This window comes from Lampetra planeri, chromosome 40 (genome assembly GCF_965212315.1).
Source record: "Lampetra planeri chromosome 40, kcLamPlan1.2.h2, whole genome shotgun sequence".
Lineage (NCBI taxonomy): Eukaryota > Metazoa > Chordata > Hyperoartia > Petromyzontiformes > Petromyzontidae > Lampetra > Lampetra planeri.
Genome location: NC_136146.1, coordinates 6,997,164 through 7,024,638, shown reverse-complemented (window position 1 = coordinate 7,024,638; position 27,475 = coordinate 6,997,164). Strand labels below are relative to the sequence as shown.

Here is a 27,475-nt window from a genome sequence, read left to right as displayed (position 1 = left end):
CGAGCTCGCTGCGCGACTTCTCGCGGCGGCGGTGGGGAGGGATGCTGTTGAGATGCTCCTGGGGGCCGTCCATAAATGACGTCACGCGATTTTGGACGATTTTTGACCTCCCCCCCCCCCCTCGTTACACGACGTCACAAAAAGTCAGACGCCCCCCTTTAAATATGACGTCACAAAGCTCTGCCCCCCCCCACCGCCAAAAAAAATAAAACATGCTTCAAATCGTTTAAAACTACAGTATTGCCATTGTAGTGCATATTTAATGCGGCGCTGCACTCTGATGTTGTAGGAGATAACATTTATACTGGTAGGAACGAAGTGGACCAGACCACCAATAGATTATATCGTCCGTCCGTCCGTCCGTGTATCAACATCGACCCCTACTGCAAACACTTGGCAGGACCCTACAAAAACCTTTTGACTCAGTGGGGCTTTCCTGGCTTAACAAGTGTAATAATACATGATGTTTATATTCTTTGGTTATTCGTTCCTACCAGCCCACCCCGCAGGGTCCTGTTTAAAAAGTCGATTTAATTAAGTAGAACGTGTTGTCTATATTTATTTAAAGTTGCGCATTTTGATGTGACGTCACATTTCTCAACCCCACCCCCTCGTCACAAATGTCTGACCCCCCCCCCCCATAACTGCGTGACGTCATTTATGGACGGCCCAGGCGGGGGGGGGGGGCTCGTGCAGGGCCGGGATACAAGGCACGTGATCCGCTCTGATACCACGTGGGGTCAGAGCGGTCACGCGCAGCCGGTGGTCATCAAGCAGCGAGACTGACCGTGGGAAGGGGGCTGACGGGAGACTCGTCCTTAACTAAGAACGTTAGCACTGGGGATGCAAAGGCGGACGTGCCGTCAAACCACCGCCTCCTGCTGACCATCTCAGCCGGTCCTCTGTCGGCCCCTAGCGTTTTGGGAATGTCAAAGTGCAGCGCCACATTAAATTCTAATAATAGGGGTTTTCCCCTTTTTTCTGGCAACAAAACTGAAACCTTTTTACAAGGATTCATGTCTGCATTAACCACAATACTTGCAGTCAAAATGCAAACAAAAAACACACTATGATAATATATGCATTGTCCTTGAAACCGATTGGTCCACACGTTCTACTTAATTAAATATACTTTTTAATACGTGTTTTCTCCTACAACATCAGAGTGCAGCGCCACATTAAATACGCACTACAATGACAATAGTTCAAAGCGATTTGAAGCATGTTTTATTTTTGGGGGAGGGGGCAAAGCTTTGTGACGTCATATTTGAGAGGGGGTCTGACTTTTTGTGACGCCGTGTGACGAAGGGGGAGGGGGGTCAAAAATCGCCCAAAATCGCGTGACGTCATTTATGGACGGCCCCTTGGTGATAATCCGCTCCTGGATTTCACACTGTTATCTCTTCTCCAGTCTCTATATAAGCCGGTATTAACACTTCATTTACAACCAGTGTAAAGGATAATCCACTCCTGGTTTAAACACCATATTCTGAAGGCTATTATTGGGTTTTATCACTCCACAATCCATACTCCACCCTAAAGCTCTCCGCCTGGTTTTATATTTGTGTTATTATTGCATCTTCATGCCTGGGTCCACGAACGGCCAAGACAGTGCTGTAAACGTACCAGGATCCATGCGCGATAAATACGCTCCGGGATCGAAACGCGACGAATCCGCTCCGGGCTCCAGACTCTGGAAATCCGCTCCGGGCTCCAGATTGTTAAAATCTGCTCCGGGCTCCAGATTCTAGGAGTGCGCTCCGGGCTTCAGACTCTGGGAGTTTGCTCCGGGCTCCAGGCTCTGGGAATCCGCTCCGGGCTCCAGATTGTTAAAATCTGCTCCGGGTTCCAGATTCTAAGAGTGCGCTCCGGGCTTCAGACTCTGGGAGTTTGCTCCGGGCTCCAGGCTCTGGGAATCCGCTCCGGGCACCAAATTGTTAAAATCTGCTCCGGGCTCCAGAATCTAGGATTCCGCTCCAGGCTTCAGACTATGGGAGTTTGCTCCGGGTTCCAGGCTCTGGGAATCCGCTCCGGGGTCCAGATTTTTTTTAATCCGCTCCGGGCTCCATACTCTGAAAATCCGTTCCGGGCTTCAGACTCTGGGAATTTGCTCCGCGCACCAGGCTCTGGGAATCCGCTCCAGGATACACGAGCTGGAGATCCGCTCCGGGATCAGGCTCTGCCCACGCGGTCGCGTCGGCTTTGTGCATAAAGGAGGAGTCGTGTGGATGAGACAGCGAGACACGGAGACACAAAGACACAGGGACAAGGAGACTCAGGGACACAGAGACACGAGGGCGAGCGAGAGGTATCGTCATCCCCATCACCATCAGCACCATCAGCACGAATCAGCACCATCAGCACCATCAGCATCATCACCATCACATGCCGTACACCCCTTCATTGTCAACCGGCTGCTCGGGGAGCTCGTTGGGATGGCACCCGCGATGCCGGGGCGAGTGTGAGTGGCGGATACGTGAGGTGATGGTGATGATGATGCTGATGTGTGGGTGAGGGTTCGCTGAGTGAGGTGTTGTCTTTGTTATTGGATGAATGCGGCTGAATTTGCTGTAATTGCACTCCCAAGAATGCCGTGGTGCCGATGGGTGGACTTGTTATTTTGTATGTGGATATGTTGACGGGGACGGGTTGGCTTGTCTGCTGATCTATGTTGTTATTTTAAGGGTGATGGCATGGGGGTGAGCGTGTGCGCTAGAGGATGTTGTTGTTGTGGTGATGGTGAGGAAGCGGAGGAGGATGGGGTTGAGTCTAGGGGGTGTGACGGGGGGAGGGGGTCCCGGTTGAGGGGATGTGACGGGGGGGGGTCCCGGTGTGAGGGGATGGGGGGGGGTCCCGGTGTGAGGGGATGTGACGGGGGGGGGGGGTCCCGGTGTGAGGGGATGTGACGGGGGGGGGGGGGTCTCGGTGTGAGGGGATGTGACGGGGGGGGGGGGGTCTCGGTATGAGGGGGTGTGACGGGGGGGGGTCCCGGTGTGAGAGGATGGGAGGGGGTCCCGGTGTGAGGGGATGTAACGGGGGGGGGGGGGGGGGGTCAGGGTGATGGTGGTGTGAGTGTTGGGTGATGGTGGTGTGGGTGTTAGGTGATGGTGGTGTGAGTGTTGGGTGATGGTGGTGTGAGTGTTGGGTGATGGTGGAGAAAGGTGATGTCTTGGTGGGTCTCTACAGTATGGAGGTCCGGGTGAGTGACCGTGAGATGGCTTGTGAGGGACAGGGTGAGAGGGTGAGGATTTCAGGGTTGGGGTGAGGGGTGAGTTTGAGGGTGAGGTGATGAGGGCGGAGTTTCGAGGGTTTGAGAATGAGTCGTGATGGTGAGCGGATTTTAGGGTGACGTGGAAAGCGTGAAGATTCCGGTTGAACGGTGAGGTGAGGAGGGTGTAAGGGTTTAAAGGTGAGGGGATGAGGATATAAGAAGTGAGGGTTTGAGAGTGAGGGAAAGGATTTGAGGGCGAGGTGATGATGGTGAGGGAGTGAGCGGCGAGGGCCTGTAGGTGAGTGGGGTGTGTTAGGCCTATCGCAGAGGTCGCAACCCGATACCCGGCTACCCGTACCCGGCCGGGTACGGGTAGCCGTTTGCGACCCTGGTACGGCCGGGTACGGGTAGGCCGTGAGTCACTGGTGAGTAGCCGTTTGTCACTCGTTTCGGGTAGGGTACGGGTAGGGAACGGGTACCCGTACGGGTACCCATTTGCGACCCTGGTGCGGCCGGGTACGGGTAAGGAATCAAAACCCGTTTGCAACCTCTGGCCTATCGTGGTTCTCACCCAGCAATTAACTTTATGAGATTCGAGGTTTCCGTTTCATTCAAAAGTGAAGTTTTTGTGTGTCTCTTTTTGACATCATTACTACGTGTTGTATATCTGTTAGTTTTCTGCCTTGTCAGTATCCTTTAATTTGCCCCAATTAGCCTGAACTTATTAGTAGCATACAATTAACACGTTATTAGCATCAGTCGTTGATTTTTACGTGCACGTTTCATGTATCATGAGCCTTAAGAAGCAATATTAATCAGACTCTACGCATCGCGACGTCCCTGGCATGAGATATGAGGGTGGGGGGGTGAGGGTGGGAGAATGTTGGTCATGGTTGTTAGTGTGATGGACTTTGAGTGTTAGAATGGGGTGAGTGTGAAGGTGAGTGTGAAGGTGAGTGTGTGAACTTAACAGCAATTGCAGCGGGCGACGAGACGTTTCATGGAACATAAAACCGCAGTCGTGCAATATCACCACAGCCTCCTGGCAAGTGGACAAAATGAGAGAAACATAGTAGTAGGTTTTTACCCTTTAAACTGGTACAAAAACTGACACCTCTATACAAGGCATCATGTTTGCAATAACCACAACACAAGCAGTCAAAATGCAAACAAAAAGAAGCAACGCTGATGATGATAATGATATGCACTGTCCTTGAAGTTGATTGGTCCACACCCGAGATAACTTTTCTTAGAGCCTAGTCTCCATTGGTGTGGGACCAGTTTAAAGAGTAAAAACCTACTACTATATTTTGCCACTGGTAAAGGAGATGTCTCATAATGAGAGAAACATCTCTGCCTCACTGGCCCATAACGGTATCATCAACCGTGATGAATCCACTGCTGGCACTACCTCGATATCCCGAAACCTCTTCTTGGTTCTTTCGGTAAAGTCACGTAGAAGGGAAGTAATACAATAATAAAAATAAAACATAATAAAATAATTCTCACGACGTTTCGGCCACAACTCAGGTGAAGACCAGGTCTTCACCTGAGGTCTTCACCTGAGGACGGCTGCTTGCGTTGTGGCCGAAACGTCATGAGAATTATTTTATTGTTTTATTTTTATTATTTTATTACTTCCCTTCTACGTGACTTTACCGAAAGAACCAAGAAGATGAATCCCTGCAGTCACGAAAGCTTTAAATCGAAATCCCGAAACCTCTTCACCACATTGCCCCGCGTTGTCTCATGAGCACGTGAACTCCTGACGGGTTCATCAGAGGCCCTTGAGGGTGACCTCCATGACCTGTGGCGGTGCCGTGCGCGTGCACACATGTTGTCATTCGCGTCATGCACGTGCGGCCGCACCCTCCCGCTCGCCTCGTGGTGCCCGGCGCGTGCCCAGCTGTGCCGTCACCTCGTTGCAAAAGCACGACACGTAATCCTCTTTGCGCGTGAGCGACGGTCGTCACCTCTGTCCCCATGCCCTTTTTGAGGCTGTTGACGCGCGCCGTAGGGACAAACCGGCATCACTCCGTGTCGGGCGCCGTGTGGAGGGCCCCACCGACGGCTACTTTGCCGTGGCCTCCAGAAAGGATCAGTGACTCGCTCAAAAATGGAGTCGTTCAGGTGAGCGAGGTGCTGCTCGTGGGAAATTCAGGAGCGAGTGGACTCCGTGGTCTGTGGTCCTCTGTGGAGACGCTGGGTCTTGCCATGAGAGTGTGGTATTTCCACTGCTGGCTCAGGCCACCAGTGGAGTGAGGGATGCTCCTCCCCATGCTTGTGTGAGCAGCGAGATACTGTACGAACTTAATCTGGTAACAGGCTGGCCCATATTTGTGTCCATGTATGGTTGGCATGTTTTTTTTCTCCTCGCTAACGTCCCACACTGAGATCTGTTATGTCTTCCCAGAGAAATCTTGAGTCCTGTTTGTCTACACTGTTATACAAATGGTTAAAGGAAATTGTGTAATCTGTGAGCATTATTTTCAAATTAATCCCAGTCGTGTTAGTAAACAAGGTAACCATAGACCGTTGTCAAGTTTCGCTTTCGGTGAGCCTCATCAGCAATGTACGGCTTCACAAAAGTTTGCCACGGGGGTTTTCGGAAGTCACGTGCAAAAATATCCACCCATGAACAATATGGGGCCCAAAGATTTTAGTTTCAGTGTTGTGTAGACAGTTCTCAAATAAAGTCTCTCTGCTGATTTTATTGCGTGGTTGTTATACAACATTCTCAACAACAAAAAGGCGCCAGTCTTTAGCACAGCTGGCGCTGTAAGAGACGGTTGTAATTTAATCGCACAAATCCAGCAACATTTTTCAAATTTCGAGTTTAGGCTGCGGCGTTGGCACAACATGGCCAGCTTATGTGAGTGACGATAACAATGTTAACTGAAAACGATGCAAAGCTAACATGCGTCTGTTTGCTCGGCATTATCTCCGTGGCATAGCAGATGGGGCCGCCTGCTATACACGGTGGCTAGGTCGGTGACACTGTCGTTTGACATTATCTCGAGTTCAGAGATCTTGCTGATTTGCTGGTCGCTGACCGCACAGCTTGCCCACCCATTAACTGCCTGCCCAACTGCCCCTGCCTGATAACATGTTTGTATGTGCAAGCCTGACCAATGACACACCTAATGTCGGAACCAGTCCAGAGTTTGCTTGTGTTGAAACCACTGCTGCTGAAATCATGCGTGTCCAGAAGACAGACCGTGTGACTGATGAGATGTGTAAAACATACTTTCATGTTGTGTGTCGAGGCACCGAGATATGGTATTTGGAGGCGATGTATTGCCCGCTTGTATATTTAGCTACTTAAAGTCTCCACGGCGACGCTGACGATTATTTTGTCATCATTTATGGTCAAGAGCAGGCTTGACACGGAATGTGCAGGCCAAACTACGAGTGCGTGACATACTGTACATACACACAGGCTGTGTGGCTTACAGCTCGGCCCGTCTGGCACGAGTTTGATCTTCATCATCGACTTGGCCGGGGCAGCATGGCGGCAACGCGTTCGACGCTCGTTGCGGAGGTTTGCGGGTGGAATCTGTGAGGCCGCCTTGGTTATTACTGCGGATGTAGTAACCGTAAAAAATGCGCGGTCAACTTCACAGTGGATCTTTAATATCCTGTGATGTCATTTTGAAACGACGTAGCTCATTGTGGTCCAAATTTTCTAAGTAAATAAAAATTACCCGCAAATTACTGATCTGGGAAGCACGGCGGCACCTTCGTTCGTGATTGCCTTGCGCTATAAGCCTGGCACAAATACCGAATGCTCTCGTTATTATCATGTTGCTTGTGAACAAATCTGAGTCTACGGCTGGAGGGCGCTGCCACCGTGACCTCGCTGTGACATCATTCGGAGTTCAAGTAATTCCTGTGACACGGGAAGACCGGGGAGCGGCGTCTGTGGGGATGTCACAGGAACCGCCCCATCCCTGCGAGCGCCCTCTCACTGCTGCAGCGCGGCGAGGCAGGCAGCTCACTAAGCAACCTACCCACCTGTACAGGCCTTCCGTCAACTCCACTGCTGGATGAGGAGCTCTCCCGCACAGTGTGGGTTGTGAGACTGATCTGACCATACCTTACATTCAGGGCAACAGCCCTTCTTCATAGCACATACAAATGACCGCCTTTTGAAGAAGGGTTATTACCAAAAGTGTTGCCTATTGTATATTTTTCAATTAAGGCCGCAGCGTTATTGGTGAACGTGTTGAGTTTTTTGCTTTAGTCAGTGCGGATTAGTTGAGGTAGGGAGCATAGACACTGGAGCATAGAAGTACAATACAACAATGGTTTTGCTCCCCTGTCCTCTGCTGCCCACAACGTATGCCCCAGATGAATCTATAGGACTTTTTTGGTCACCCATCCAGGCACGATCCAGGCTCAACCCCCACTTAGCTTCTGAGATCCTGACGAATTTGGGCCCAGTTCGGCTGATATTAACCAAGATTCTCATGCACAGGATAATGTCATGAGAACCTCGCCCTATTGCCTCTCCTCCTCCCACACACCGCGGCTCTCGCACCCCAGGGAGGTAATGGCGCTGCATCGCTGTTATTATTATTATTTAAGTCCCATCAGCCGCATCATCTTCTGGGAGAGTGCACGGTATCAGCAGTGCTGGTTCAACACAAGCAAACTCTGGACCAATTTCGACTTTCATTGTCTTGGAGCCAGGCTCGCTTGAACCAATGCTGGTGGAACAGCCAGATGTTTCCAGGTAAGGACCCCCTCTGTTAGATATGTGTCCTGACGTGATGGCACGTGGGCCCTGTGCCTTTGACAGATTGGTTCCTGCACCTAATGGCACGGAGGGTCGTGATTGGTAGACCTGGGAGGTTCCACCCCCAGCGATTTGATCAATTGCCGCAATTGAAAACAATATACCAATTGTTGCACACCTTGTAATTATGGCGGTGCAAAATCCAAACGTAAGCAAACGCAGTTCAAAACAGGAACTCCTTGTAAACAGGCAGGCGGTGGCTTATTGGCATTGGTGCACATTCAGTAACACATTGTCCCACATGCACGCGCTAATCGCATTGGCACATCTGACCTATATTTAGATGGCTGCCACAATAAAGGATGCTGGGTGGATGAGGAGTTTACCTCTTGAGCCAGCACCACTGACGTCATCGGCTCAAGCAGAGGTGGCAAAGCCTCTCCTTCAGCCTTGGCAGATGTCCCCCCCACCCCCCATGTGTTGTAGGCTAATCTGGGGCCTCCAGGACATAAATAATTACAATATGTATCAGCACTGTTGTTGCTGCTGAACAGTCGAGTGCCTCCGTCTCATCACGTATCTCTCGGTATCTCTCTCCACGTCGCTCTGCATCTCCGTATCTATGTCCTTGTGTCTGTGTGCCTGTCTCCATGGGTCAACTTACTGCCTGCCTGCTGACTCCCATCCCATTGCCCCACCCACTTCTACCCCATAGCTCCACCACCTTCCATCCCATTGACGCATATACATCAGGCCATATACATTAGATCAACATCTGTGATGAATATCTGAACCGGTCCTGGGCCTCCCCAAGGTCGATTCAGCTTTAAATGAGTACCTGGTGAGGTGTGTAAATATCAGCACTGGGGAGACAATGGTGGCCGGGCGTGGTGTTGGCCGCCCACCTCCTCGTGTGCCGTGCAGACCTTCGTAGGCGCTGGCTAACAGCACTTGCCCCAACAGTCTGTTAAGGCCATAGGGTGGGATCATTTTACTGGTAGGAACCTCCTGGTTACACCAGCCCACAGGGGATTATTGTGTCCGTCCGTCCATCATGCGTCCAAAAATGGGAGGGATGGGGCTGGGTGGAGAGGGGAGGGTGGGGAGGATGGGAAGGGGCTGGGTGGGGAGGGGCTGGGTGGGGAGGGTGGGGCTGGGTGGGGTGTGGCAGGGGTGGGGCTGGGTGGGGAGGGGCTGGTCACCCCGTGGTGCCCTTATAAAACTCAACGTTTAACCTACTCACGCCGGCTTGTGCCCGCCCTCACAGTCGGGCATATTTGCGGAATACACCACGCCGCCGTTGACCCTGGCCATTGACCGAGCAACCCAACGTTCCTACCAGCTCCCTCCGCAGGAATGTGTTCTTTGTTTTTTTGTCAGTGACCATGAGCTTCAGGATGAATAGGTCTCACACCAACACTTCTACATTTACATTGACTCTGTGACTGCTGTGCTTGCCTTGTGGTTCGTAATTGCATTTGGCATGCATTGATTTGTACAGTAATGGGCCGTAATCCCCAAAGAAAAGGCTTTTCATCAAGATGAGCATATTCCATTGACCTTGAGCCGTTATCATTGCTGCCAATTGCCATCTCAGCGCGGACTTCCAAATGTGAAGAATACTCGCAGCGTTCACAATGCTGCTTTGTACTTTATCTTCTTCTTTTGTCGTGTGGCCAAGCGCAGCTCTGCAGCGGTTTCGTGCTGAGCACCATTTCCTGAGTAGGGGTCGAACCCTGGGAGCTTTCCTATGAGGTCGGTCATGAGTTTGTGGCACTGCAGCACAATAACCGACCCATGCTTGCTTTGCACCGATAATTATGAATACTCTGCAGCTCCATTGGAACCTCATTTGCCAGTAAAAAATGATAATTGTTTTTTTACCCTTTTATTTGGCAACAAAACTGACACCTTTTTTTTTACAAGGAGTCATGTTTGCATAGACCACAATACCTGCAGTCACAATGCAAACAAAAACATAACTCTGATAATGTGCACTGCAGCTGTTCAAATTCAATTCAACATTCGTTTGTTACTGACTTTAATTAATGTGTTATGAGCTACGTTTTTAATGCTACAGAAAAGAGAGAAGGAAAAAGATTGTGCCTAACTTCATATAATAATAATAACCATAATAAGAATTTCTAGTCCTTTGTGAATACACTGCTGGATGAAGTTCTCCCCGTGCCATATCGGCCATGCCGGTGGTTTGACCATACTTCTCCACGCTGATCGGGCGCGAGATGGTAAATAGGAAGGCGCCCAGGGCCAGTTCAGGTTTCACTCACCACTGATATAAGCCGTGGCTGGGAATCAAGCTCGGGTCTCAGGGTTCGTAGCACAGTGCGCTAATCGCTGTACCACCGCTCCACCTGTGAGACACTTCACAACACAGAACTGTGGCTAGACACTCGGTGTTTGTGGCTGCTGTGGCATAACCTTCCATTGAAAGTGACGAGTTCCCCTGGCCGTCTTGAGCGTAGGGAGGAGCTCATGTCAATGAATGAGTCCAAAGGACGACCCCTCTTGACTTGCCATGTGCTGGAACCGGCTTGGTTGAACCTAAAGGGATTGATGGGTGAATCGACCCCCCGAGCGCCATTCGAACTCGCGACTCTCCACATGGCTGCTGCCGCTCGCTTGAGGGTCAGAGGGCAGCGCCGATGCACAGTTCATAGCCTGGCACAAGCCACGTGGTGACGTCACCGCCACTTAGTGGCGAATGGCGATTGTTGGTGTTGGTGTCCTGGGTTCAGTGCCTGATTTGGTGGCAGATGAGTGGGATTTGAATTGGCTACCGTAACCACACTGACAGCCGGCTGCATTCATTAGCAGGTATTCACTGAGCAATAGATATCGCCAATATTTCTGTTTGCGCCCGATGGCTCTTCCTCTGTGGAGAGATGGAGCGATGGAATCGGCTCGTGTGCAGGTGCTAGTTGTATTATTACATCGCGGGATTGTGAGGGATACCGACGGCTCATGGGAGGCCCTCATCCAGCAGTGGAAAGATCATGGCTGGTGATGATGGTGATGAGTTGGTGACCAACAAAACTGTGAAACGGTTGCTTCAAAAATGAAGGCGTTAAATTCATCATTTATAATTAATGAACTGTTTGAATTCAATCTGTACGGTGATAACAAAAAAACTCAACATATTTATCAATAACATTCCCTTAAAGCAGGGGTCCTCAATCTTTTTAAACAGGGGGCCAGTTCACTGTCCCTCAGACCGTTGGAGGGCCGGACTATAGTTAAAAAAAAACTATGAACAAATTCCTATGCACACTGCATATATCTTATTTTGAAGTGAAGAAACAAAACGGGAACAAATACAATATTTAAAATGAAGAACAAGTAAAGTTAAATCAACAAACTTGCCAGTATTTCAATGGGAACTATTGGCCTGCTTTTGGCTAATGAGATGGTCAATGTCCGGTTCCATATTTGTCACTGCTAGTCGTAAAAAGTGATGCAAGTGTGCATCCGTTAGTCTAGATCTGGTTGGAGATTTCAAATGTTTCATTCTGGAAAAAGTCTGTTCACAGACATAAGTGCTGCCAAAGATGGTTGCCATTTTGAGTGCATGGTTCCTGAGATGAGGATATGTCTCAGAGGGGAGAGATGCATAGAAATTATGAAGGCTGCTTGACTTGAATGCGTCTTTCAGAGAGTCACAATTCTGCAGTTCAGCCAGTTCCATTTGGTAAATTGTATCCACATTTTCAATGTCAATAGAAAATGGGTTACGGAAAAGCTGTATGTCCTGTTCATAGAGATGAAGCTCTTTAAATCTAAATTGGAACTCCTTTTGCAATTTTTCCAGTGAATCCACACATGTTTTGTTTGGGAATTGCAACCAATGGTTTTTCCGCTAACAGATTTTGAGTTGTGGGGAGATGGCAGAAGTTTTCCTTCTTAACTTGTTTGATGAGGAGGCCTAATTTTACTTCAAATGCTTTGACATGTGATTGCATATCACAGATGAGCTTCCCCTTTCCTTGAAGTTGCACATTGAAACTGTTGAGTAGATCTGTTACATCTGTCAGAAAGGCAAGGTGCCATTTCCATTCTGCATCATTGAGCTCTGGTACTTCTTTGTTTTTTGAAAGCAGAAAAGCTGTAATCTGTGGAAGTAAGTCATAGAAACGTTTCAAAACTCTCCCTCGACTCAGCCAACGGACTTCTGTGTGGTACAGAACATCTTCATAGTCAACATTTAGTTCAGACAGAAATTCCTGAAATTGTCTGTGGTTTAGTGCATGAGCTCTAATGAAGTTAACACAAGATACCACAATTTTCATAACAGAGTCCCACTTCAGTGATTTACTACACAGCGCTTGTTGGTGGATGAGGCAGTGTATGGCTATTGGATGAGAATGGTTATGTTTGTCCATCTCTTCGTTAATGCGAGCAATTACTCCTTTCTTAGACCCCACCATGCTAGGAGCACCATCAGTTGTCACACTGGCTAGTTTAGCCCAGTTCAGCTCCAAACCATTCAGTTTGGCAAACTTTTTCATAGATATCCTCTCCTGTAGTTGTTCCTTTGATGCTTTGCAGTGCAGCAAGCTCTTCTGTGACTTCGAAATAGTCATTCGTCCCACGAATAAAAATTAGAAATTGTGCAGAATCACGAACATCATTGCTTTCGTCGAGTGCCAAGGAAAAATAGGAAAGTTTTTTTGTGGAGTTTTGCAAATGCTGATGCAAATTGTTCAATCCTCCGTGTAATTGTAGGTCCTGAAAGACTCACTGTACTAAATAAATCGGCATTCTTTAACAAATTCTCCCTCCACGAATGGTCTGCCAGTGCACGCTATTAGCTTGGCAACTTGAAAACTTGCTCGCAGTGATGAAATATTTAGCTGCTTCTGCTTCACAAAAGTATTTTGCTGAGTTGTTAATGTATTTTTCAGTTTTCATATTTTATCTTTTCTCACTTCTCCGACCAAACAATCATATTTATCTTTATGTTGAGTTTTATAGTGTCCACGTAAATTGTATTCTTTGAACACAGACACTATATTCTGGCATATCAGACACACAGCTCTTTCCTTGTACTGCATGAAAAAGTAATAAGTCCACTGTTCTTTGAATATCTTACACTCCGAGTCAAATTTTCTCTTTCTTGACATCATTGTTTCCTAGGGAGTCAAAATTGCTATTAGTAAAATACCAATATATATACAGCGCTACAAAAACAATATACCAGCAATAACTTTGCCCACACAGAGACATACAGACTGCACTGCCCATCAATGCAGTCTGATTGGGGGAACTCCGCTTTTACCCCAGGCTCACACTGGTGCGGGTGGTGCCATTAAAAAGTTAATTACACCTGCAGTTTTGTTCACAGATCGCAGTACATCCCCAGCACACAGGAATATCACTGGGAGTGGAGCCGAGGGGCAAGTGAGGGAGCTGAGGGAGGGAGAGCCAGTCAAGCGCAGCCAGGGGAGGGCTGGCAGCCTTAGGCCTGGGGGGCAATTCCAGTCAATTGGCCCATTGAACCATTCACCAGCGCAGCCCAATGAGTGCCCACCGCCGCAGCTCAATCAGTGCTCACCAGCGCAGCCAAATCAGTGCTCGCCACCGCAGCCCAATCAGTGCCCACCACCGCAGCCCAATGAGTGCTCACCAGCGCAGCCCAATTAGTGCTCACCAGCGCAGCCCAATTAGTGCTCACAAGCGCAGCCCAATTAGTGACCATGGGCCGGATAAATGTCCTCGGCGGGCCGCATGTGGCCCGCGGGCCGTAGTTTGAGGACCCCTGCCTTAAAGGATACGTTAATAAGAGCCGCCTTTTCCCGCAATGTCCCTTCGTAGCAGATGCATGGAGAGCAGCCAGAATGGTATGTGCCAGAGGTCGCAACCGGGTACCCAATACCCGTACCCTACCCGATACCCGGCTACCCGTACCCGGCCGGGTACGGGTACCCGTTTGCGACCCTGGTGCGGCCGGGTACGGGTACGGGTGGGCTGTGAGTCACTGGTGAGTAACCGTTTGTCACTCATTTCCCAACGTTTTGTCTCTTCTCACAATTCAAGTTCCTAGAATCAACCCACCCACGCCTGCAACATGGCTTCATCCCAGAGGTCGCAATCGGGTACCCGATACCCGTACGCTACCCAAAACCCGGCCGGGTACGGGTAGCCGGGTATCGGGTAGGGTACGGGTACCCGTTTTCGACCCTGGTGCGGCCGGGTACGGGTAAAGAATCAAAACCCGTTTGCGACCTCTGGTATGTGCTCCCTGTGTGCTCTGAAGAAAGGCCATTGCCAAAAACGCCATACTTTTATATACTAAGCCTTTTTGAGGCCACGGTGTCATCGACGAATGTGTTGAGATTTGCGTTGAGTGTGCTCGTGCATCAATGCCAGCGCAGCAGCATCACCAAATGAGATGTACAGTGACGGTGCTGCACAGGGTGCGTTCGGGACAGCTGTGAGACACTGATGGATCGTGCCATGTCGAAACCTCTTTGTGGGGGTGCTGTGTGTAGGGCGTGGATCAGGTTGCGGCTTTCCTTGGCAATGATGGAGGTGCTGCTATTGTCACAGAGGCAGTGGCGCTCAAATCCCAAGTGCAAGGGGTTTGTTGAGATGAGGTGGATAACCATGAGAAACCATGAAACAGGCATTGGGGAAAACTAGAAAGAGATTCATGTCTTCCTGCCTATGCAATTTACATAAATATGATTATGTACGTATGTATCAGCAGTGTATATAGTGTGTGTGTGTGCATCTGCCAGTCATCAATCAACCCATAATGCCGAGATCTGTCCCATAACCTGCTGCCTGTGGACATTCCACACATCACGTGACGGCCTTATTGTGTACCTAGCCTGGCACAAGTGCTATGGCGACATCACCGTGCTCGTGCGTGTGAGAAGTGGAGAGTGGTGAAGCAACAGTGCGCGCTGTGCCACAATGCCAGCTACTTGGGATTGATTCTCGGCCAACATCGGTGGCAAGTTCAAGTTTATTTATTAGGTATAGCCCTGTGAGCCATTCGGCTCTTGAATCGGGTGCAACCGCAACAAACAAAAAACTAAAACATGAACAAAAAGACATCTTAAAGTGAATATGTGACCGAGTGCAAACAGAAAATCCAAGAAAAGACAGCAAAATATTGCAGAAAAAACACCGTACACCAACGCTGTGTGCAAAAATCCCAGTGGGATGCAAGTCAAACAACCAACAACAACCACAAGACAACTTAGATTAAGGCCATCAGTCTAACTCTGTACTACAACAAACAAACATGGCTAAACCAATACACTTTTCGAAATCACCAAAATAAAGCCATGAAACAGTGATCATAGGAACTGTGACGGAATTTTCACAAGAGCCTCCCCTAGGCAGCCTCAGCATAAATTGAGTACCTGGTGCCATCTGGGAGCATCGGCATAAGCATGAAAGTTTGGCTTCAATAGCCACCGCTGCCCATCACGCTCTTGCGCTGGCCTTGGTAAGTGTTTCATTCGCAGCCATTGCCTTCACAAATTACAAGGCTACATTGTCTTTGTATATGTAAGTCTTCGATGACTGTCAACATAAACTAGTGTTACTTTCTGTAAAGTTACAGCAAAGTGGGTTCACGCTGCTTAAGCAATGTTTGTAGTGTGAGTTGTGGTACATGCGGCAATTGTGTACTTTATCACCGTTATGCTGCTGCTGCAGTTTTCAGGACCTGGGCTGCGTAACATGGAGTTCTTATTTAAATCCTTTATATTAAGTGCACTTGCTTGCTTGCTTGCGCACTTATGACCGTGCAAATCTTTCTGTCGTTTTTTAACCCACTTCCCGTGATCCAATCGAGCTGACATTTTCCACACAGACTCCTTGTGCGTGACAATTAATTTTCGTGATATTTTTTTTCCAAAATTTTGCACTTTTTAGGAAAAAAAAATTACATTTAATTACCAATTGCTTAATGGTGCCAGGCAATCATCTGACCCATAGGTGGCAGCCATCTCAAGCCAGAGGACGAGAGGACTCTAGCCGCCACGCATATAAAGGATTTATAGTGAAAAACTTTGTTTTTACGGGTTAATTTTTATTTAATGAACCTGAAATTATTTGAGAATAATAACACCGTGGGCTGCCGTCGGCTGTCTGCCGGTGAGCCCTGATTTAAAATGTCTCTAAGCCGGACTCGGCGAAGCCAGAATTCGGGCTATTCTGGGAAGGCTCCTAAAATCGACAAAGGTGTAGCAGGCGGAACACTCTTCACTTGTTTATTTGTGTATTATTTCATCTTGAGAGAGAGCATCTCGCTTGCGATGGTTGTCCAGGGTATTGTTTGAAGCACGGAAAACGTGACGATAGGTATACACACATACAAAGACAAAGATCCCTATTATAGCCTTAGACTGTTGGGGCTAGTGCTGTTTTCGTGCACCAATTTAGGCCAGCATGGCACACGAGGGAGTGGGTGGCCAGCATCACATCCGGCTGCCTTTGTCTCCCTAGTGGCAGTTTACACATTACACCATGTACTCAATTTACGGGCAGTCCAGACTGGTTCAGATAATCATCACTGGTGTTGGCCGTGCGCAGGAATCGAACTCGAGTTGACTTTCACACCCTCACAATAAACACACACACCTTTGTTTTCCCTCTATGAAAACATGGCAGTGAAGGAATAGGAACCGTTCTTCTTCCAAAGTACCCGTTAGGCACGTGTTTGGTGTCGGGAGAGGTGCCTGTGTGACGTACCGGAACATTTCCACCACCGTATGTACACATACACACACACACGTCGACATTATTTTAATAATTAGTTTATTCCTCTATAAGGGCCTGAGCCCATTTCACCAGTGCTAATGTCTGCTGCCCTCGGGAAGGCGATTTGAGGTCAAGACTGAAACCCAGCCTGGGCGCTGGCCACGTCTAAAGTGAGCAGCGGCACCGCACGGTGCCACGGGGTGTAAATCCGGCCCCGCTCGGGCTCGCGTGCCAATCGGTAACAACACCTCCCCTCTTTGGCCGATAAACAGAATTCCCGAGACGGTGACCAGCTCTTCGATTAGTCAACAATCGAGTTTGTCTGATGGATCGATCTTCCTTATTTAGCCTGTCCACTGACAACGCATTGTCTCTTCACAAGAGAAAAAGCACCTACCCCACCCACCTGCACGCAGGTGCAGGTGGGTGGGGTAGGTTTGCTATACCTGTCCATACGGAGGAGTTTGTGGGCTCTCTGCAGAACATGCGTAGTTTTCCCTGGCTGCCCTCCCAAACTTTCCATAGCCAAACCCTGCCGGAAGAAATAGCCGTGGGCGCTGAGTGAGGCCCTGCCGGGTAGAGATTTCATCTTGGTATTCCTGCACCGTTGTCGTAGCCTCACCAGTACTCACCCGCTGCTTGGGGTCTACTCCATCCATAACCCACCAAGGATCACAACAAAATCACTACCACATCACTCCACATCCACAGTGGTTGCCCTTGGCATAAACTGGTCTCTGCCATGGAAATGTGGAGTTGAGTACCAGCCGGTTGTGTGAGCAGAGAGACACTTTTACTTGTTTATATTACGAGGTCAAGAAGTCAGAAGCATCCGACTCAAGCTTAGAGTAATGCTCATCTCAGTTTTGCATCCCTGAACATCCGGTGGAAATTCCACAGTCCTATGTCGGGAACCAGTCTCGATATTGATGAATACAATTAATGAGTCCAATGACTAGATGTCACGAGGTTTGTTAATTTGCCAGAACACGCATTGACATTTCACTTATAGAGACGAGCACAATCTTGCAAGAGGGATTGTAGCGTCGCCGGTGCATGGATGAGTAATGGATTTGTCCTGTAGTCTTATCAACTGGATGGATTGCCAATCGGCGGGAATGACTTGGAGTTCCGCTCCGAGGCTGCTGTGTGCTCGTGACACGGCTCCATCCTCGCCACCATACGGTTACTATTCGCCTTCTCTACCCAGGGAAGCCGAACTGGCGGGTCTCGGGGATTTTCATCACGTGGGCCCTGCCAAGTTTTTGCAGCAAGAGGCGATGTTGCTCGATGAGTGATTTGCACGTCGTAGTTCGGCATTGGGATGTTTTGGCCAACACCACTTGCACCCGGAGGAAGCTCATGCAGAATGGGGGGGAAAGATAAAACTCCGCTAATGAGAGGTGCCCGAGTCAGGAATCGAACCTAGGCGGTCCTGGCTGTGAGGTCACAAGTGTTTCCATTGAGCTTCCCCCCCCATGCCGGCAACAGTACTTAGGAGATATATTTTTAGAATTGTGTAATTGCGGTCGACTCCATGTAACTGCACACCACGCAGCTGCATAGTCTACTTAGGTCACATCAGGCTAATAATCATAATAATAAAAAATGAATTGCCTTGATGTGCCCAGGGAAGCCTCACTGAGTCCAAAAACTCTTTTCAGCAGGATCCTGCATGCATTGGGAGTTTTTGGGCACTTCAGTTTCGTGTGTGGTGCAGAGTGGCACAGTGGTAACACTCGTGCCACACAGCAATAAGGGCCTGGGTTCAATTCTCGACTTGGGTACCTGTGTCTGATTTGTATATTCTCTCCCTCTTATGCTTGTGTTTTCTCTGGCTTCTCCGGTTTTCTCCCATAGCCAAAAACGAATACAGTGTAATCGGTATTGGCCTTTCACGCAAACGCTGAGCAACAACGAGCTCACGCACTGCATAACGCCTTTGGCAGCACCGCTGCGGGTCGGGGCACCGTGCTATTGACCAAGTTCTGTCGGCACAGTGCCAGAGGGCGCGCTGAGAGCACGCGGGCTGGGCGCTCTACGGAGTTGGAACGTTGCGAGCTCCTGACAGGGGGCCAACTCGGCCTATCTTATCGTCATTGAAATGAGCCAACGGTGGATGTCCTTTTGAATCCCTGTCTCCCACCAGAGGAATGTGGAATTGTCATCGCGGACTTGGGGTCAGCACTGGGGATGCGCACGGCTCTGCCGCGTTTTCGCACACGTGCGTACAATCGGGAGCACGTGACGGTCCTGGAGAGATGGTGGGAGCCCGTGGAGGGGAAAGTCGTTGGTTTTTGACCTTGACTTTCGTGTTATTGAAACCGCGCTGAAACCGTCCAACTCTCTGCGCTTGAGAACCCAGATCGATGTCGTTCGAGTGGCCGTTCGGAAATTGAAGTTCAGGTCTTCGTGGTGCTGGCTTACTGGCTCTGGCGCCGGGCATCAGCCTTGGCCCCGCGCTCAAGCGAGCGAGCGTCGGAGAGACTCAAGCCTTTGCGGTGCTTCCCTGGCGTTGGTACGCGACGCGCACACAGACGGGCAGCGTCGCGTTGCGTTACCGTGGAGAGGCTCCCCGCGTGAGCCGCTGACGAGGCTGCGTGGTTCTTCTTGGTTCTTTCGGTAAAGTCACGTAGAATGTAAATAATAAAATAATAAAAATAAAACATTATAAAATAATTCTCACGACGTTTCGGCCACAACGCAAGCAGCCGTCCTCAGGTGAAGACCAGGTCTGTCGGGGAGACAGCGACAGACCTGGTCTTCACCTGAGGACGGCTGCTTGCGTTGTGGCCGAAACGTCGTGAGAATTATTTTATAATGTTTTATTTTTATTATTTTATTATTTCCATTCTACGTGACTTTACCGAAAGAACCAAGAAGATGAATCCCTGCAGTCACGAAAGCTTTAAATCGAAATTTGAGGCTGCATGGGTTGAGAGAGAGACTGCGCAGCGTCAGCCAGGAACCAGGCACTGTAAAGTGGCTGCGTTATAGGGTGTGAAGGTAAAAGCCGGAAAAACATTTGTTCCAGCGCCCGGTCACCCTCTACCATCGAGCAGTGGATTGACAAAAGAGCTGTTCCGGTACCTAAGCACCATCAATCCGAGACAGTGTGGCACTTTAACTCTCATGGACCATACTCTTTGGTTCTTTCGGTAAAGTCACGTAGGTATAAAATAAAATAAAACAAATCACGACGTTTCGATCGCAACACAAGCGATCGAAACGTCGTGATTTGTTTTATTTTATTTATAACTACGTGACTTTACCGAAAGAACCAAAGAGTATTGAGGGCAGCACTTTCCCATCTGCTTTACCACCCGGAGCAATGATCCTCACGTGACAGTTAACATCTGATATTTGAAATTCTCACAGCTGGGATTTAGGTGTGTTTTTTAGTGACCACCATCGACTCTCTACACTGTGCGGAGCTCAAGCGTAAACTACGGACAGCTGAACCGCGAGTTCCAACCCAGGATCCCGGTGGTGCCGGCCTGACGCTCTGACCTCCGTGCCACCGGGCCTCCTCCGTGCGAGTCGGATATCCGCTGGAGAAGCCGGCACGCGTGGCGGTGTCGCACGCGGATGCCGTGGGGACGCCGTGGGGACGCCCTAAGGAAAGGGTTCCCGCACATTTGTTCACGCGCTCCACGGGTTTTTGCATTCCGCAGCAAATCCGAACGGCGCGGCTCCACGCGGGCGATCGTGCCGCCATGTCGCCGCTGGCGGCCGCCGGCCAGGCGTGCCCCCCGCCGGACGGGGGCTGGGGCTGGGCCGTGGTCGTGGGGGCCTTCATCTCCATCGGCTTCTCGTACGCCTTCCCCAAGGCGATCACCGTCTTCTTCAGCGAGATCCAGGAGATCTTCCAGACGACGTACAGCGAGATCGCGTGGATCTCCTCCATCATGCTGGCCATCATGTACGCGGGCGGTGAGTGCACGCGGTGCGAGGCCCCGGCGGCACGCTTCACCCGGGGGTTCTGCTGCCGGCGTGCACGGAGTCTACAGGGGCAGGCGCCACTCGGATCGAGCCAGTGTCCAATCACTCGCTGGAGCAGGGAGACACTTTGACTTTACGCTTGAGCCGTAGAAGCCAAATGAGACGTTACGTTACTTCTAATACCTCGAACGATGTCATCCGGAATCGGCCTACGATTACTGTTCAAAGCTGGCGCTCCGAGCGCCGGCGGTAGTTGATCGCGCGCTGACGGGATGATGTGCGTGCGTGTGTGGCACCGTAGGCCCGGTGAGCAGCATTCTGGTGAACCGCTACGGCAGCCGGCCTGTGGTGGTGGCGGGCGGGGTGCTGGCCGGCACTGGCATGGTGCTCGCCTCGTTCTGCACCTCCATCCTGCAGCTCTACTTCTGCATCGGGGTCATCGGGGGTGAGTGGGCTGGGCGAGGAGCCCCCACACGGGGGTCACGGGGGGTCATGGCTAGAGACGGCCGTTGTGCCGAGGGGATAACCAAGGACACAGCGGGTCCCGCTCCCCGGATCGGTTCACAGTGTGGGGGCTTTTTGTTATCCGTTACAATCAAATTTTAGTTTGCAAATAAACCCCAGGATTTGACTCTGCACAAAGAGTAAATTTGCATTGACTTCTGAACGTTGGCGCGAACACATCCCTGTAACATCCTACCGAGACATACACACACACACACACGAAGAGCAGCACGGTGCCATAATGAGATTAGCACTGCGTCGCACGTCCTGTTTAACCGCGCATCGTGATTGCTGTGCTCTTCACAGTCGTGAGTGGTGCTGGAGACATGTGGGAAGGGATGTGGTGTCAGTGGCTCGCGTTTCTGTGGGGAGAGAGACAGCCATGCATACTAATCCAGGCAGCAGCAGTCTCCTATTCCGTGAAACATGGAGCCTTAATGTGTGTCGGGGGTGGGCACAGCGCCACAGTTAACATCGGTGGCGAATTATATTTAAACTTGTTTTGGCTCTCACTTCACCAGCCCGTGCTGTCCAGTGGCAAATCATCGTCACGCATCGCCCTTGACCAACACAGCAGTGGAATTATAAAATACTATAAATATATTGGCATTTACATTTGAAACAAAGTTTTCCATAAAATGTATCAAGTTGCCGGGTTATGTCACTTTTGCACGTACCGAACGGGGAATCATATTTTGGTGTTTTATGCACCTTCGAGTCACGTAACCTTTTAACGTCAATGCTGTTGACACTGGTATAGGTTGGCATGTATGTGTGTGTATGCGCCTGAGGGTCCATGTGTGCATCTGCGTGTGTATGGGGAGCAGTAGTGTAACGGTTAGCGTGCTGCGCTATGAACCCAGAAACCCGAGTTCGATTCCCGGTCACGGCGAACACCAGTGATGATTATATGAAGCAGTACTGGGTCTGCCTTAATTCGAGTCAGCCTCAAATGAGTACCTGGTGCGGTGTGTAAACATAACCACTGGGGAGACAAAGGCGGGCGAGCGTGATACTGGTCACTCGACCCCTCGTGCTGTGCCGGTCCTCATATGTGTTCACCAACTGCACTTGCCCCAACAGTCTGTTAAGGCTATATGTGGGATCTCTGTCTGTGTGTGTGCTTGAGGTGCATGTGTGGTCAGCTCACTGTGCTACGAGTCGGTGGTGAGTTTTATCTACCAGTCCTGGGCATCCTCACTAGGTTGACTCAGCCTTAAATGAGCGTTGGTATTAGCCCCCAGAGTCTCGCAGTCACCTCCGATTCCCCGGCCGTTGTTGCTGTGGTGGTCGTCGTCCTTTTGCGTGCACGCGAGCGCAGGCTTCGGCCTCGCCATGAACCTGCAGCCGGCGCTCACCATCATCGGCAAGTACTTCTACAAGAAGCGGCCGATCGCCAACGGACTGGCGATGGCCGGGAGCCCCGTGATGCTCAGCACCCTCGCGCCCCTCAACCAGCTGCTGCTCAACAACTTCGGCTGGAGGGGCAGCTTCATGATCCTGGGGGGGCTGCTACTCAACTGCTGCGTGGCCGGCGCCCTCATGCGCCCCGTGAAGCCGCCGCCATCCGCGCCGGCGGCGCTGACCGCGACGGAGTCCGCGACGGAAGTGGCCGCGGAGAACGCCACGACGCCGCCGCCGCCCGTGCCCGCTGACACGGCGAACCCGCAGGCCGTGAGCCTGCTGTCCGGACAGCCGGCAAAGCCCAAGGTGACCTCTCGGGCCACCCGCACTCCGGCCGTGCCTTTGTTTTCCCCGTTTTGCCTGCTCCCGCCAGCCTCTCCCCTTCACCTGTGCCCTACCATTTAATGCCAGCTCGGTTGATTTGAAGCTTTCGTGACTGCAGGAATTACTCTTTGGTTCTTTCGGTAAAGTCACGTAGAAAGACAATAAATTAAATAATAGAATGTGACGTTTCGATTGCAACACAAGCAGTCGTCATCAGGTAGAACTAAATTTGAGAGAGAGACAAAACACAGACACGGAGATACACAGACAGACACACAAGCAGATAGAGACAACACAGAGATACACAGAGAGAGACACACAACATAGACACACAGAGACCCAATGCCTCTGTGTCATGGCCTTCAATAGAGAGAGGGGAGCAGAGAGAGAGGTGGGTCTGCTGGAGCAGAGAAATTAGCATGTCAATGAGAGAGCTGTGTGGAAATCCACCCCGCAGTGGCCGGGGGAGAGACCAGCAAGTCTGGTAAAAAAAAATGTTTAGAGAGAGTTGTGTGGAAATCCACCCCGAAGCGGCTAGGGGAGAGAAAGAGCGAATGGACCTATGAGAGCCTGGTAAATTTTAGGGAGAAAAATAGGCAGTTTGAGAAAGAAAGAAAATTCTCAAATTTTGTTCTACCTGATGAAACATCATATTCTATTCATTTATTTTCTTTCTACGTGACTTTACCGAAAGAACCAAAGAATAGCCATCTCGGTGTCGAGGTGCGTTAATTCACCGGTTAAAATTCATCCTTATGATAGTGCGTGCGTCCAGTCGTTTCTTGTTAGAATACAGCAGAAATGCATCGACCAGCATTGCAATCTGCAGTGTAAAACATTGACTCGGACACAACGCCGTTAGGTGTTCATAGCAAGCATTGACGAGCAGTGTTGCGATTGAGCCTGGGTTGGATAGGGAGGCCACGGAGGGATCTGCAGATGGGATAATGGGGGGCGTGATCTCGTTGGCTCATGCGCGTGGCTATGATCCTTTTTGCGTCACCCAAGGAGGGATTCCTGCAGCGCTTCAAGGAGCTGCTCGACCTGTCGCTCTTCAAGCACCGCGGCTTCCTCATCTACCTCTCGGGAAACGTCGTCATGTTCCTCGGGTTCTTCTCGCCCATCGTGTTCCTGGCGCCGTACGCTCGCCACATGGGCATCGAGAAGTACTCGGCCGCGTTCCTGCTCACCATCCTGGCCATCGTGGACATGGTGTGCCGCCCCACCTGTGGCCTCATTGCCAACTCGCGCTGGATTCGGCCAAGGGTGAGGGCACACGGGCACGCGGGCACGCGGGCACGCGGGCACGCGGGCACGCGGGCACACGGGAGAGAAGCAAACGTGAAGTGGTTTGAGTCGAGTGGAGTGGTCTCAACCCGAGTTGGTCTCAACTCGAACTTGACTCCGTGAGTCGGGTCGGCCGTGCTCACGTACTCTGTGCTGCAGATGAAGACTTTCCCAGGAATGTTTGCGGTTCAAATGTCGAGAGAAAATTACTGACGAAATTTTATGTAGAAATTATACTGTACACTGCCTCAACATCTATGCTCCCCACCTTCACAAATCCACACTGATCATTGTGGTGAAGTATAGTCAAAATACACCCCCGACCCACGCGGTGTGGGGAGGCCCTCATCCAACAGTGGATTGACCACGGCTGATTACGACGACTCAAGTGAGCGGCGGGAGTTGTTAGTCTACATCTGCTGACAGGAGCCAGCGGTGGAAATTCCACGGTGTTAGGACGGGGGACCCAGCGCTACGCATGGTACGCATTCCAACGCCCGCGTTACAGACGCCCGCGCATAGGGGGCGCGAGACACGCGGCTCGCACAGCGTTGCGGCCCCAGGGAGCCGAGCTGTGCGTGTGTCAGAGGTCGAAAACGGGTTTTGATTCCTTACCCGTACCCGTACCCGGCCGCACCAGGGTCGCAAATGGGTACCCGTACCCGGCCGGCCGGGTACGGGTACCCGTTCCCTACCCGTACCCGTACCCGACCTGGAATGAGTGACAAACGGTGACTCACCGGTGACTCACGGCCTACCCGTACCCGTACCCGGCCGCACCAGGGTCGCAAACGGGTACCCGTACCTGGCCGGGTATGGGTAGCCGGGTATCGGGTAGGGTACGGGTATCGGGTACCCGGTTGCGACCTCTGGCGTGTGCATCGTACAATAAGCCGCCAACTCTACGACCGTTCCCCCCACGCCCCCCCCCACGCTCTACGCCCGCAGATCCAGTACTTCTTCAGCTTCGCAGTGATCTTCAACGGCGTGTGCCACGTGCTGTGCCCGCTGGCGAGCGACTACGGTGGGCTGGTGGCGTACTCGGTGTTCTTCGGCATGGCGTTCGGCATGGTGAGCTCCGTGCTCTTCGAGACGCTCATGGACCTGGTGGGGGCGCAGCGCTTCTCCAGCGCCGTGGGCCTCGTCACCATCGTCGAGTGCTGCCCCGTGCTGCTCGGTCCGCCTATCGGAGGTGCCCCCTCGCTCACCCCCTCGCTCACGCACACACGCACGCGCACGCACGCGCAAACACGCAAACACTCGCGCACACATTTATTGTGTTTAGTTTGTTCTCCTTCTCCCGCGTCTCCGGTTATAACGGTTGGCTACGTACGGTCCGAAAGAAGTTCAGCATACAGTAAAACCTTGGATTGCGAGTAACTTGGTCTGCGAGTGTTTTGCAAGACGAGCAAATTTTTACATTAATATGAAATTGATAAACGAGCGAGGTCTTGCAATACAAGTAGTACGCTTTGTCTGCCGAGTGTCACGTGATTGCAACTGATATACGAGTGCTTTGGATTACAAACACGTTTCCGGAACGAATTATGCTCGCAATCCAAGGTTTTACTGTACATACAAACAGTGCCCCTTCACTCCCAGGTGCACACACGTACGCACACACACGCACACGCGCGCATGGATGCTCCTGTCTATAGACCTGGAAACAATTGTCCCGGGTCTGGGTGGACTGCACCTCCTCTTGAATGGAGTTGGAATCCATACTTTTGGGTTCTTTTGGTAAAGTCACGTAGGTATAAAATAAAATAAATCACGACGTTTCGGGCGCAACACAAGCGTCCGTCTTGTGTTGCGCCCGAAGCGTCGTGATCTATTTTATTTTATTTTCTACCTACGTGACTTTACCAAAAGAACCAAAGAGTATGGATTCCTGCAGTCACGAAAGTTTCAAATCAAGATTGAGTTAGAATCTGACACGGGTAGTGACAGCGAGCAGCACTCAACCAGCTCAGGAGTCGGGGGCCAGGGCCAAAAGCGATAGCCCCCCCCCACCCTCCCAGACGAAGGGCAAGCAACCTGAGGATACAGGGAGACTCTTGAGGAGGAACCACCCTTGACAAAGGTTAACGAGGGAGGAGGGGGGATGCTCCTCATTGGCCATCCATTCGGGATCTCGTCAGTGGGGATGTCAAGAGGTTTATCTTATCTACATTTATATACAGAGCTCGGGGCAGGAAATCGCGGGGCAGGAAATCGCAGCGCGGTTGATAACGATGATTATACCACGATAACGATTCGGTAACTAAGCGAGCCCACGCTAACGGCATCGCCGCTACCCGCCCCCCCGCCCGACGTCGCAGGCTGGCTGGTGGACGTGACGGGCGACTACAAGTACATGTACTTCGTGTGCGGCGCCATCGTCATCACGGCCGGCATCTACCTCTTCGTCGCCAACGCCATCAACTACCGCATGGTGGATCGCGAGGCAGCGGCCGAGGCGGCGCGCAATGGGCGGGGGGTGGAGGGGCTTGAGCTGGGCCCTGAGCCCCTCCCTTCGTCCCTCCCCTCGCCCCTCCCCTCGCCCCAGAGTGGTGACGATGGCACCACCAAAACCCCCAACGGCGTGGAGGAGGGCGCCGAGTAAACGCGACACGGAACCCCCAGCCGCGCCGAGCGAAATAACGAGGTTCAACGATTTCACTAAAACCGCTCGCTCACTCGGTCACTCACTCGCCCGCAGGCTTGCAAACTCACTAACTCGGTCACTCACTCACCCGCAGGCTCGCTCGCTCACTCGCTCACTCGGTCACTCACTCACCCGCAGGCTTGCAAACTCACTCACTCGGTCACTCACTCACCCGCAGACTCGCTCGCTAACTCGCTCACTCGGTCACTCACCCGCAGGCTTGCAAACTCACTCACTCGGTCACTCGCTCACCCGCAGGCTCGCTCGCTCGCTCGCTTGCGTGCAGTCAGATTCTCTCAGCAATGAGCAGCGGTAGGTTTATTGTTTGAAATGCCTTGGTCTAAGCGGTTGCACTAAACCACTTTGTTTTATTTTGCGTACGAAGGAACCTAATGCTGGTTCCTGGAGCGGGGTCTCTGGGCGTTGCGCTCCGACATCGGTCGCGTCGCCCAACGCTGAGGTCAACGTAGCCAACAAAGGCAATCGGCTGCTGTTCTCGTAAATCATGAAACTCCACTGACCATCCGTGGTCTTGCGTCCCTGTAAATCGCCTGTAAATAAAACTCAATACCCTTAGCGCCAAAACGCCTCGGTCCCATGGCAGGGTCCCTGCCCTCCACGAGACAACCACGGTTGGCTTCCCACTGAGTGGTTCTGATCGTTTGATTGCCCCAAGGGGGCGATG

General features: G+C 51.2%; 1 protein-coding gene across 1 annotated transcript; it reads left to right on the top strand.

The window, feature by feature from the left end:
* The first annotated feature begins 2,115 nt into the window (after nt 1-2,115).
* LOC144731807 (monocarboxylate transporter 2-like) lies at nt 2,116-27,061 on the top strand. Its single transcript, XM_078613061.1, has 7 exons — nt 2,116-2,308; nt 20,357-20,615; nt 20,926-21,069; nt 22,450-22,838; nt 23,865-24,122; nt 25,092-25,335; nt 26,465-27,061. Exons 2-7 carry the CDS (start codon nt 20,399-20,401, stop codon nt 26,746-26,748), a joined length of 1,536 nt encoding a protein of 511 aa, XP_078469187.1. The 5' UTR covers nt 2,116-2,308; nt 20,357-20,398; the 3' UTR covers nt 26,749-27,061.
* Nucleotides 27,062-27,475: the final 414 nt, after the last annotated feature.

Coding starts and splice junctions, on each gene's coding strand:
- LOC144731807 (XM_078613061.1), top strand. CDS start 20,399: ATGTCGCCGCTGGCGGCCGCCGGCCAGGCGTGCCCCCCGCCGGACGGG. Junction 22,839..23,864: donor GACAGCCGGCAAAGCCCAAG/GTGACCTCTCGG, acceptor GCGTCACCCAAG/GAGGGATTCCTGCAGCGCTT. Junction 24,123..25,091: donor CGCGCTGGATTCGGCCAAGG/GTGAGGGCACAC, acceptor CTACGCCCGCAG/ATCCAGTACTTCTTCAGCTT.